The following is a 13,423-nucleotide window of genomic DNA, read 5'->3' on the forward strand; positions in this document are numbered from 1 at the left end:
AATGCAAATGCATATTTCCTTCTGATCACTGTTCTAGAATGGTGGTTTTAGAGTCGTTAACATTGTTCCAGTCAGGCACAGAATAAGATATTTAGGGGGTCATCTTACGTCATCCACCCTCATCCCCCAACCCATACATAATCTCATAGTAAAGTAAAAGCATCTTATTTTAAGGATCCTCCCAAGAAAAATTATGCAGAATTTATGCAAATTCATCCCAGTGTCTCTTGGCAGTCTCTGCCATAGTATTACTCTATAATATTTATAATACTGAATAATGTGTAGTGTGATTTCACTCTGCCTCCTAATGGGTAGTGTAGTATATTGATTTAGACTTACAGCTTCTAGCTGAGTAGATAGCTCAATAGAAGGCCAAATGCCCACCACATGCAATGCCCTATTCAATTCCAGTCACTGCAAAATAAAACCAAAAAGACATATGGCTTCCAGAGATCCGAGTATAGTGAGGATGATGTTAGAACTGATTTCACAGGATGAATTTTAGGCTGGTCTGAACCACATGTAAATTACTCAAAACAGTGTCTGGAATCCTGTGTGCAATGTATAAGTAATGATTATAGTTGTTTATTATTTTATTTTAAATAGGATGGATAATAGCTTGATACTAGTTTTTATACCTATAGGCTGAGAATAAATGAATCTTTTTTTTGAAAACTGGCTGAACAAACTCCACTGTAGTATTTTCAATCCAGTGAACTTTTAATATTTCTTCTTCCGACCCTTCATCTTAGTTCAGAGAAGAATATTTTGCTGTTACCAACAGGATTTTTGAGCTAAGATTCCCAAGGTCGCATCTACTTAACCTCTATCTTTTCGAGCTGCTCTTCATGCTAAGCATTGTGTGATGCTGCCTGGTAGCCTAGGGCCCATTGTCATGGCATGCGTGCCAATTTCACTCGGATTAACAAACCCTTTACCACTCACCACTGTTTCGAATTCTTTCTTCCAACAGGTCTGCGTGCCCAACGGGGAGTTTCTTATTGAAGATCTCTGCCGAGCGGAGGAACATGGCTTCAACTGCTGACCCTTTCAGCAATGCGATCTGATCCTCGTGGTCCAGTGTCTGAAACCCTACGGTCAGAGTCAAACAAGGTCAAGGGCTGCGTTTGCCCAACAATATCTCGTGCTGTTTATATAGGATAATATGGCACATTTCATCATCGCCATCATTCTCACTCATCAAGCACCTCCATCAACCGATCCTGAAACTGTCTCACAGCAGGGTCTTCAAGTGGAGTGCACTGAGTACTTTAACTGAGCCCCCCAAAGAGAAGCTGACGTTTTTCTTCACGGAGTCAGACTTACTGAAGGAAGGCATTGAGAGCAGATGCCAAGTGCACAGCAAGCACACACATGAACCTGGCTGACTCACATGAAGTGACCCTTGGAAGCTGGATGTAGGCAGATCCGCTCTGAGTCATTATTCTGGTCACACCTGGCGCACAGGGTCAACTCGGAAAATAAAAGCACCCGGAGCCAGAAAAATAGTCTTGATGTGTCCTAAATATTGGGCTGATTTGTGAGGCTTAGTCAGAATGTAGAGCATGAGTCACACATCCCACGAGTCTATTAGTGTCATCTCGAGGTATGTTCTCTGAGCTAAGGTCTACACCGTGGCATGTGGAGAAACAGACAAAGCTGGGGAAGACTATTAACCTCAAAGAATAGAACACCACAAAGTCCTCATCCGGACTTTTAGAGCTCCCCCACCCTCTGCAAGTGCTCTGACTCCCTCCCAATGTCCCCTCTCCCTCTCCTCCTCTTTCCTCCTCAGGCCCTGACTGTACTGGGAGCTGAAAGGCTGCTGTTGTCTCATAAAGGCTCTTCCCTGGCTTCCCCATCCCCGCCCCCTCACAGGAGTCAGTTATCCCTGCAAGGCTATCCCGGGTAAAGCTCCAAGCTCTCTCTAGATCCCACCTGCTTAATTTCTGTCCACAGAAGGCTCCACTACCTGTCATGATACAGTGGATTCATTTCATTATGTACTGGTTGCTCCATATGTTGCAATATAAACTTTTTAGAGCAGAGACTGTCTATTTTTCTTACTTTCATAACCTCAATGCCGGGACACATCATAGCCACCTGACACCATTTGTTGGGCAGCAGAATGAATGAGTAAATGAATGATAAAAACCCACAATTTTTGTGCATACTGACACACGAGAGCAAGAGGCAGAGGGGGCAGAGAAAATGTCATCAGTGTCTAATGGCTAAGGAGAGGGTTAAACAGCAAAGGGCATTCAAAGAGAGCAATGCTAAGGATTCACAGTCACCAATTGAACTGGACCAGAGAGTTAGCTCAGTTAGTAGAGTGAATGCCTAAGCCTACACGAAGCCTTGGGTCCCATCCCTCCCCTTGGCGTTACATAAAATTTAAAATTGGACGTGGGTGTATGTGCCTGTAATCTCAGGACTTGTGAGGTAGAAGCAAGGAGATCAGAAGTTCAAGGTCATCTTGTATTATCTCATGAGTTTGAGATCAGTCTGGCCTCCTTGAGGAAAGGAGTATACCCCAAGGACTCCTGGGAAGATGGTCAGGGTCACAGGTTCTGCTTACTGGATCTCCAGCACCCTGGACAGTGTCTGGCAGAGGCTGTTCTAAACAGAGAGACTAATATCCACAAAATACCCTTTCAATACTGGCATTATACTAGCCTTGCTGATACTTGTAGTGTTATTTCTAGAATATTATTAGGGGAAAATGGTCGACAAAAGCCTTTTGTCTTTTATTTCCTTCTGTGTTTTAAGATTTTTTCCTTCTGCTTTATTCATTGAACACACATCAATTGTGCTCTCCCTCAGGAGACCAGGAATGTTGAGGAGCTAAGATATTGTCACTGCTTTCAGAGAGCCACATCCCCAATGCCTCTTGTCACCTACTATGACTTAGATCCAAAGCAGCTGACCATGTAAGCTGAAAAACATCTCCTCAGAAATAATTTTTGAAAATGTCATAGCCCTCTCTACTTTTTTCATTTATTCTCCCCACAATTTTTCTTTTTTTTTTTTGTGTGTGTGTGTGTGTGTGTGTGTGTGATCTTGGTTTTGAATCAAGATGGGGGTCACCTTAATTAGCATATATCAAATTAAGCTCCTCTTTCATCGCTAGTAAAGAAACAAGAGAATATTAATGTCTCAATGACAGCGAGAACTTTCCAGGTTTTTATGAGTTTCATTAGGCTAATGTCTATCTGTGACACATTTAATAAAAGAATACTGGGAAATAGCCAGCAAATTAGCATGTCTAATTAAAAATCTATGTCAGAAGTTATCATCTGGAATTTAACAGACATTATTCGGTTACTGAAAGTATTGATTACACTCTATACTAAGAAATTGTAAATGCATTTATGTTTTTCAAATTCTTTTGAGACAAATTTTATCAGGTAGCCCAGGCTAGCTTTGGTAATGATTTTCCATGGTCACAATCACCTCTTAGACAACCCTGAGGCCCCAGATACACGGACGAGGCCGGTTGGGAAATGTGGCTTGGCACTCCCGGTTCTTTCCTGGAGAAAGTTCATATGCTGAGCACACCGGGACATAGTCTTTTCTTTCGCTTACACAACCCCTATGCATTTTTGAATTTGTCTTCCGCGTTTCCTCCTTCTCTCTCCCACCTCTCCTACTCTTATTGCTTTGAGTCTTCTTCCCCAGACTTCCTGAGGAGCAGACTAACTGTTCCCTCTGCTTCTTGTCTTTTTCCCCTCAAGTCCACCTCAGATAAACCTGGTAAGGCCATCTATCTGCAACCAAAATTTCATCATTTCCTGAAACCTCTTTACCACCCAGGAGGCAGCAGCTAAATCCCATAGTTAGGCTCCTATCATCTGTGCCAATTTGCTTTACTGTGTAATCAAAGAGTATGCCAAGAGCATAATCCTATAAGTACACTGACTTGCTTCTCCCATTGTGTGTGTGTGTGTGTGTGTGTGTGTGTGTGCATGCACAGGATGGCATATATGTTCATGTGTATAGTTTTTGATTGCATGTGTATCTGTGCATGCATGTGGGTGTGGCTTTGTGAAAGTCAGAAGTCAACATAGTGTCTTCTTCAAACATTCTCCATTTTATTTTTGAGACAGACTCACTGATCCAATCTGGACCTCCTGTCTTTCTCTCCTCAGTTCTGGGGTTAGGGGAGCACAACACCCATGCCTGGCTGTTTACTTAGGTACTGGGAATTCGAAATCAGGCTTGTGTCTTTGGCCTGTGCAGGTACCTGCAAACATGTGTGTGCAATAAAAAAATAAATTTTAAAAAACACTGACTTGTATAAAATTCTTTCTGAGGACTCAGGTTTTTCTCAAACCCAAATCCCCTCTGTTCAGGTAGCACTATGTCTGTGTCTCTGTGTATATTTATATATAATACTTTAACTACTTCTTTAAAGGAATAGCATGATGGGGTATCAGCCACTTCTTATTGAATAAGTAGATAAATGACAACTTTGCAAAGTCTCAATCCTGACCTATTGATTAGGAAGACTTTTTTTTTCTTTTTTTAAGGCATCGTTTAATGTATATCAGACTGGTCTCAAACTTAATGTGCAGCCAAGAATGGCCCTAAACTTGTGTCTCCCCTGCTTCTACCACCTCCTCCTTCTTTTTTTTTTAAAAAAAGATTTATTTATTTATTTATTAGTATACTCTGTTCTGCCTGCATGTTTGCCTGCAGGCCAGAAGAGGACACCAGATTTCATTACAGATGGTTGTGAGCCACCATGTGGTTGCTGGGAATTGAACTCAGGTCCTCTGGAAGATCAGCCAGTGCTCTTAACTGCGGAGACACTGGGATTTCTAAGCATATACCCTCAGGCCTGGTTTACACAGCTTTATGGATCAAACTCAGAGCTTTGTGTGTGTTATCCAAGTATGATACCAACAGAGCTATGACTCCAGCCCAAGAAAGGACGATTATAAATGATTCTGAAAATGCATTCTGCCTCTAACTTTTCATGTCTGAAGTAACTGGAAACATCAAGTCAGATATGATTTTATGGTTGAAGCTCTCAGCATGATAGGGAAACTACAGTATAGCAGAGTGATTGCTATGGAAACCCCCAGCAAAAGAAACCACCTGACCACGCCAGAATGCTTTAAGAACTGAACAGATATTGTACAAGGAGTGATTAATATGATCATGGCACATTTTATACATTTCAAGAACATTCACATTTATTATTTTTAAAAAGTACCTGGAAGCTTTTTTGTGAATTCTACAAGAACCTGTACATGACTGGTAGCCATTTCTGTTAATATGAGAAAATTTTCTTCTGCACTAAATTCTTCTTTTAACTAAATTTTAAGAAAAAAAGTGAATGATTAATAAATAGACAGGGTTAGGACAACTCCATATAAAACCATTAAAGGAAAGCAACAGACTTGAATAGTGGAATTTATAGGCCCAGATCAATTTCTCAGATCTTTGGAAATCAAATGCTATTTACAAGATAGATCTTTGACTTGTTTAATTACTTAAAGGTAATAAAAGTTTGAATATATTACTGGAAATCTCAATACAATCAATTTGAGTAACACATTTATATATAAATCCCACCACCTTAAAGGTACTAAAAGCTCCGGAAAAAATGCTAACTTTAAACAAGTGTATTTTCAGAAAGCATACATACAATTTTATTTGTTATTTCCTGTGGCATTCTCTGTTTGCTATATGAATCCATAATATAATCCAGTAGGTTCTGCTGATCTGGGGTGAGTTCAGTTTTCTCCTACACTGGCAAGAAAATGGAGAGTGTTAGGGAGGGTGGACAAGACACACTCCAGTGCATACACTTATCCGAAAGGAGCTGACAGCAAGGGATGTTTCTAAGCCTTAAGAGCTATGGGCTTTCATGGAGTAGAAAGTCAGTTTCTCTGGGTCCTGGCACACGCAGCTACATATTTCCCTAAAGTTGTCTCCACTTTGCTGGTTTTTCCTATTTAGAAAATATGAGCAACAAAATATCCTCTTCGTGTGTCTCATGGGAATAAACAGAGGGAATATGGAGGCTGGTTGAGCCCCGTCATACTTGAAGGTCAGCAGAAGTTCAAGGTTAAACCGTCGCTTGAAAAGGTTTCCTGGGTGTTAAATGGAGACTCCACCTACACACACTCGTCTATATTCAAGGGTGGCAAACTGTGGCCTGTGGACCCATTCAGTCTTTGCGAATAAGAAAGATTTACTGGAACGTGGCCATGCTCCTTTGCAGATATATTGTCTGTGCTGCTTTTGAATTAAAATGGCAGTTACATAGCGGTCATAAAGAACACATGACCAAAAGTCTAGAAGCCTGCATGTCTAGCATGTTACAGACAATAGTCTGCTGATGATACTACAGTCGTCTACATGTCTAGCATGTTACAGACAATAGTCTGCTGATACTACAGTCATCTACATGACTAGCATGTTACAGACAATAGTCTGCTGATACTACAGTCGTCTACATGTCTAGCATGTTACAGACAATAGTCTGCTGATACTACAGTCATCTACATGACTAGCATGTTACAGACAATAGTCTGCTGATACTACAGTCGTGAGTCTGCCCAACCCAGACCGCAAACAGCTCTCTCTGTCTCCACTGTCTCTGCAGAAATAGGGATTACAGTGTCAATGTTTTGCTTCCTTACATCAAAGCATCACTAATGAGCACTTTGGCAGAACGGTCCTTTCTCATAAGATTACTTTTCCTGAAATCAACGCAAACCATGAGTCTAACAACCTAACCGAGGATGAAGTGATCCTCTCCCAACGCGTACAGGCAGAAGTGTGGCTTGCACGTCATGGCTTGTTGGTTTTTCAGCTAAGCACATAAGAACCGTTCCTGATGCTCGGTGATTTACCATGGTGTGTGTGTCTAACCAGGCTAGTTGTCCCCTCACTTTGTCCTTAGTTATTCAGTGGATTTCTTAAGAGATTTGTTTTTGATTCTATGAAAAGGGCTTTCTCTGTTGAGACATGTATGTGTGGTATCCTGCTTTACCCTTTGATGTGGAGCAATCCACAGCCTCTGCTAAGTTCAGACTTCCCGAGTTGGAGCTTTCCTTCTCAAGGGCGAGGGTGGGGTGGGGAGTGGGGGTCTGGCCAACAAAAACTCAGGTAGAACCCAGGCCAGGTAGTGCAAGCTTTTCACCCCAGAATTCTAGAGGCAAATCCCAGCCCTTGGGAGACAGAGGCAGGTGGCTCTCTGTGAGCCTGAGGCCAACCTGGTCTAAATACTGTGTTCTGAGACAGCCATCCACAGTGAGATCCTGTCTCCAAAAAAACAAAACAACAACAACAACAACAAAAAAACCTAAAGTGGAAAACGCCATCCTGAAGACTAAATTGTTTCCACTGTGGCCCAGGGAGAAGATCCTTCACTTTTTACCTCATACACAGCTATTATTTAAAATCTCATGCCTCTCCCTTTTGATTCAAAAGAAAAGAACTCCCTTTCAGTGCATAACTGGGATGGAAACTTGGGCTGTGGCTAAGGGCTCGGGTTGCCGGAAGCTCAATCCCGGCTGGTTTGGGGAACGCCATCAACTCTATTACCCTGCATGACTTGGTCGTGGAGGTCACTTGTCGCAAGTCATGCCCCTCGCTGGTCTCGTTCACGGTCTTCTCTGCGTGCTGCTTTACATTTTTCCTCAGTCGTTTAGACTTGCATTGAATTTCAGTTAACAAACCTGAAAGAAAGGGGGGGAAAAGCATAGACAGTTCTGTTGGGTGTGTGGTCCTGATGCAGCGCCCACGTGGTCAGCTCAGGTGACGAGTCAGGATGGATTAATTCATTCTAGCTCATCTGGCCTTTAAAAGGAGAAGGCCGGGCAGAGAGATGGCGTCATGGTTGAGAGTACTTGCTGCTCTTCCAGAGGACCGAAGGAGCTGGTTTCCAGCTCCCACATCGCATGTGTGTCAGGTGCCTCCCGTTCACCTGTGTGTGATTCCAGCTCCAGGGGCCCCACGCCCTCATCCGGCCTCCTCAGGTGCCCTACATACATGGCATTGCACGCACACAAACGCATGCGCATAGATAAAAATGAAGACGAATCTTAAGTAAAAATAAAATGCTAATTTTTAAGATTTGATTTTTGAGTGAGGCATTCGCCATCTGGGAGTCTTTGTCTTCATTTATAAAATACAAATATTGCTGCAGAATTTTCCTTAAATGTGATTAGATTTTAAAAAAAAACAACTGGGTTTTATATAAATAATATGTAATACTAACGGATTATACCAAACACAAGATGGTCAGTCAATGGCATGGTAAGTGACCCGCTCCCTGGTTTCGGTCTAGGCAACCAGGGAAGCTGGCTTCAAAACCGACAATTACTATTATTTTCACCTGTATTAATGCTGTTCAATAAAAGGTTTCACATTAAACTGGTTGAATAACATAAATGTGAACGTCTCCTGGAAAAAAAAATCCTATTAATCCGTACAAGTTATTTAAAAATATAAAGGTTACAGTACTTCAGGAATGTGATTGCTTGGTCCCTGTGTTGACGACGAAGCCCCTAGCATGCTACTGGGAGACACTGGAACTCTTGGCAGGGGTGGGAGGGCTCATAGAGCATCTGTGGATCTTTAGTATGCATCCTCAGATGAGACTGTGGGACCCCAGCTTCTTCCTCCTTCCTTTTTTTTGCTTCCAGGTCATGAGGTGAGTTTTGCTCTGTCATCAGCTCCTGCCCTTTGCCCCGCAGTGCCTCTTCCAGAAGTTTCCACAGACATGGAAACCCGTGGTGGAACTTCTAAAAGCCCGAACCAGAAGAAATGTTTTCTCTTCATAATTCTCTTGGGCATTTTAAAATAATAATAGAAACACAACCGACACAAAGTGTCCGAATTTTTTTTCATGACCACGTAATGTCATTGATTATACCTGGAGCTTTAACAGGTGATACGGAAATACCTTTTGTATTTATTGGACTTCTTTGTTCTCCCAATGACACCGCAGCACGGCTCCAGGAAGGTCACTGTGCAGAAACTCGTGTCTCTGACAGGAAGATTCTTGTGCTTATGAAGAAAACTGCGGACTTTTGTGGGGAGGGGGTCTCTTGCAAAATGAGCTCAGACGGAACAAGCTCATATTTGAGTAATGAGCAACACAAACCACCCTGCGTCAAAGTATTTCCATCGCGAGATTGGATTGCAGCCGTCATCCCGTTCAGGCTCTTGTTTCACGGATGCTACGATGGGATCGTGGTCGGCCTGTATTAAACTTTCATCCGTCCAGGGATGGATGATTTATTTACACAGACCAATTTTTCCCCCTCCTGCACACATTGTTTCTCTGGGTACATCCCCGCCGCCCATACAGCTTGGGAACAATAGGGCTGGAGTCACCTTCCAAGGGCTTTTGTTTCGCGTGGCGTTCCCTTCCTGAATGTTGTCATCCCCTTGGTGACATTTGTTTGCCTGTTTGTCTTGAGGAGGAACAAGGCAATATCTCTAAATCTGAGTGGGCCGTAGAATGAAAAATTAATGATGTTTTACTAACAGGCATTCCAATTTCTGATGAAGATGGTGATTCCTCATAAAGCCGGTGTTTAATACAGTGTCCCCTTATCAGATTGAAGGACAAAATTATATTAAAACTCAGGGTAGTTAATTTCCTGTGGAAACCTATACAAACCGGCTCACAGCCACCCACAGAGGAGACGAATTCTTAATAAAATGACTTAGCTTAAAACCCTATTTAGATAGTTCAGAGGCAGTTATCGTCCCACAACTATGAATTTTTATGGTAATTAAGCAATAAATAAGAGGTACATTAAAGCCAAATTTAGAGGACCCTTCCAGAATGCCATTCATTCTGTTAGTTCATTGCCCCAAGTTATTCCCACAGTATGTTAATGACATATCACTCTGTGTACAAATTCCTTACGACAAAGGAAAACAGAAGCCAAACCAAGCCCCAGGTGTTTCTTCCAGAGAAATTGGATGCTCTTTACATGGAAGTTTAAACAATTCAGAGGGTCATTGCCCCTGTCAGGAACTGAGAAGGCTTGGCCGATCCCTTCTTTAATGTGGGATCATCTGAGTTCCCTGGCCTCTGCCTGCTTAAGAGGTTTGAGTGGAATTTAATTGCTGGAAGTGGATACCTGTATACATACATTCAGCCAACATCCCCATCTCTTTGCACTTCCTTAGTCGGCACTCCTGGCACTTCCGCCGCATGTACATGTCCATCACGCAGTTGCCCCCGTTTTTACACTTGTACACGGCGTTTTTGGTGATGCTTCTCCTGAAGAAACCTGCGGGAGAAACAGTGGAACGCGTAAGAACACCCTGCACGAGTTTTCGAGAAATAGGTCTGGATTCAGATACGTCAGGATATTTTCTGGGGATGACCCAGACGAGCCTTGAGCAAAGCATGATGCTTTGTCTTGTGCTGTTGTTGAAAGAGAACTAGCTTAAATGTATCTTTTTAAATAATGACAAGTGGGAATTAGGGCCTCTCTTAGGGGGAAAACAGGTTTTTTTTAAATCTGTTCCTTTCATTTATCTTTATTGGGGGACAATTACATTCCAGTAAGCACAAGGTGCTGGCACTCTACAGGTAAACAATCCATCCCTGCCCTCCCAGAGTTTAAAGGTCGACCAAAAGCAAACGCATGCAAATAACGAAACAAGCCAAGACTAAGGGTTGTGTGGCTTCTGACTGGATGCCGTGCAAGAGAGAACAAGAGCAGGGAATGGTTGAAGTACAAGTGACGGGCTAGAGATTTGGCTCTGTGGTCAAGAGCTTGCTGCTCCTGCAGAGGACCAGGGTTGGCCTCTCCAAACCCACACGGTGGTTTACAACCAACCATAACCCCAGTTCCAGGTTTCTGACTTCTTCTTTTGACTTCTGTGAACACCAGATGGTCAGGAGCTTACACAGGGCCACATGCAGACCAAACGCTCTTTTCCACATATAGAATGAAATAAACAATCCTTCTTCAGGACTTAGAAAGTGAGCAATAAGCAAAAGACCAGAAAATATGTTACTGTTTGCCAGGCGTTTTAGGAAGAAAGCTGTACTCAAGGTTTTAGCTGTTTGGCAATTGATATGATAGCGTAGCTGAACCATGAAAATGCCAGGCTTGATTTTAAAGGTGGTATCTCCCCAGGGGAGACACAGGGTAACTGCAGTCAGCTCAGGTAAGATGCCTACAGCCAGGACAGGGATGCAACTTCCTTCCCTCTTCACGCCCCACATCTACTTGTCTTCCAACTGGTCAGCCGTAGATTCCAACAAGTCCAGATCTGCGGCGGTGGAGAGCAGGGGCACAGTGTATTTGGGAAGCAAGAGAAGTAACAGAGAAACTCGTTCTTGCTTGGCACAACAGCTTACACACTTACCCGCCACGTCAGTTTCTGAGGTATTCACGACGTGGTAAACCATAGTACAAAGATACTAACAGAAAATTCCAGGAAGAAGCCCCTCGTAGTATCTGTAATTGGACACCTTTCTGAGCGGAGTGATGAAGTCTTGCACAATCTCACCCAGGACATGAGTCATCTCTTTAGCCAGCAAAGCCATGGTGTGCAGATTACCCACCCTGTGGCACTAAGGGATTTCATTTGTGCAACCGTTATCACTGCATATCATTCTATTTTATCAAGGACTATTACTGATAATATCTTCCTTGCCTAATTCATGTACGGTTATGTATATGGTTCTACAAAGCCCCCCACCCCTGGTATCTTGGAATTTAGCCATGGTGGATGAGGGGCACCACCGTGTCATAAACTGGGTGTATGCAGCACATTTTCAAAGCTGACACTCCTCAGGGGTTGGGTTATGAAATGACCCTTCCCACACTGGGACACTTTTATTCACACTTCCTTGACGAGAGCAAGGCTGTTGCAGTTCTAGCTCACAGCTGGACCTAGGGATTTGGTAGTTTACTCTGGTCCACGTTAGTGTTAGCTGTCGTTTTGACACCATCTAGAATCCACAGAGTTTTTTTTTAAAGTCTCAGCTGAGTAATTGTCTTTATTAGGTTGGTCTGTGGGCAAGGCTATGAAGGAATCTTGTGTTAGTTGATGTAGGAGGGCCCAGCCCACTGTGGATGGTACCATTCCCTGAACAGAGAGATGATCTTAGGTTGTGTAAGGCCAAACATGGGCCTGAGCAAGCCACAGAGAGTGAGCAAGCAGTGTTCCTCCAGCAAGCTTGGTTTCTACGGCACTTCCCTGGCTGTAAATGAGTTCTCTGCTGAAGGCAGCCGCAGGGAACAGTAAGCAGGTATATCCTGAGCACCTGCCTCCACTTCATTCAATAATGGACTGCAGCCTAGAAGCATAAGATGAAGTAAACCCTTTCTCACCCTAACTGGCTTTTGGTCAGACTGTTTCATAGCAGAAAGAAAACAGCACAACTCTGTATCTGCCTCCTTTACACCGAGGTTGTCAGCATGGATTTACACTAACCTCACGATGACTTACTCTTGCCCAAGATACAAGTTGTTATTTTAACGGATGTTGGAACAATAGTAAACATTTATTATTTATACTCTCTTGTTCTGACCATTTAACCAGCGGTTAGTTACTGAATCATAATGTCAATTTAATGATGAAAATAGTAGTCTCCCCCTATGTTATAAAGGAAAGAAAATGATACCAGGAAATTACATACCTTGCTCATGATTTTATGCACTCGGAGAACTCAAAGCCAGGAAATCATTCTCTATAGCCCATACTCTCAATTGCCCAGCTGTCATTGCCTCCCCTGGGGCACAGGGGATAGAACAGCTCAACATTAAGCAGTAACAGAAAGCTGCATTCTCTTACTTCCCAGGTATTAAGATGAGTAAGCCATCCCTGTCTTCAGAACTCTCAGCTCGGGCATATGAAGAAGCACGTTCAGGGACTAATACGAGATTGAGTGACAGGTAGCTGAATAGGTTAATACATCATTGAAATATGCAAGGAAAAAGGTATCGGACCTTATAACAAAGTTCTGGGTCATTCCAAGTGCTTGTAAAGGCTGCATCAGATTTTAGAGGGATGGGAACAATCACACTGACGTGGAGAATTGCATATTTCTTATAAAAACTTATCCAGCTATCATTCAAAAATCCTTATGATAAATTAGCTACAGTGTAAGGATTTCCCAATGCCTAAGAATTAAAAACGTTGAGCTGGGGTGACCCTAATCCCATGTAGGGGAATCAGAGAAGACTTTATGCAAACTTTGAATGCAGGCTTACAGAATAGTTGCGAGGGAGGAGAGACCTCCCGAGAACCAGCCAGGCATAGTGGTTACAGAAGCTCTGAGGAAAAGAAGAGAATCTGTCCTGGTAGCAGTGTAGTCTGGGGATATTAGTGAGGGGTGGCTAAGGGGTTGAAGGGGGAAGGACAAATACTAAAGCCCTTGAAAGTCACAAAGGAATCATTGCTGTGTAGGAAAACAGGGGTCCTT

The 13,423-nt window shown here is 42.9% G+C and overlaps 1 protein-coding gene across 4 annotated transcripts in view; it reads right to left on the reverse strand.

The window, feature by feature from the left end:
• Nr1h4 (nuclear receptor subfamily 1 group H member 4) overlaps window positions 1-13,423 on the reverse strand; it is a 70,756-nt gene that overhangs the window by 15,062 nt on the left and 42,271 nt on the right. For 2 of the 4 annotated variants that reach the window (XM_038314687.1, XM_038314685.1), the window contains 5 exons: window positions 10,116-10,268; window positions 7,561-7,694; window positions 5,654-5,752; window positions 5,219-5,318; window positions 946-1,092 (listed from right to left, as the gene is read on the reverse strand). In XM_038314687.1, coding sequence (XP_038170615.1) covers window positions 946-1,092; window positions 5,219-5,318; window positions 5,654-5,752; window positions 7,561-7,694; window positions 10,116-10,268 — 633 coding nt within the window. The remainder of the gene's footprint in view (window positions 1-945; window positions 1,093-5,218; window positions 5,319-5,653; window positions 5,753-7,560; window positions 7,695-10,115; window positions 10,269-13,423) is intronic. The other 2 variants (XM_038314688.1, XM_038314686.1) reach the window with 1 other exon arrangement.

Source organism: Arvicola amphibius, chromosome 17 (assembly GCF_903992535.2).
Source record: "Arvicola amphibius chromosome 17, mArvAmp1.2, whole genome shotgun sequence".
Taxonomy (NCBI): Eukaryota; Metazoa; Chordata; class Mammalia; order Rodentia; family Cricetidae; genus Arvicola; species Arvicola amphibius.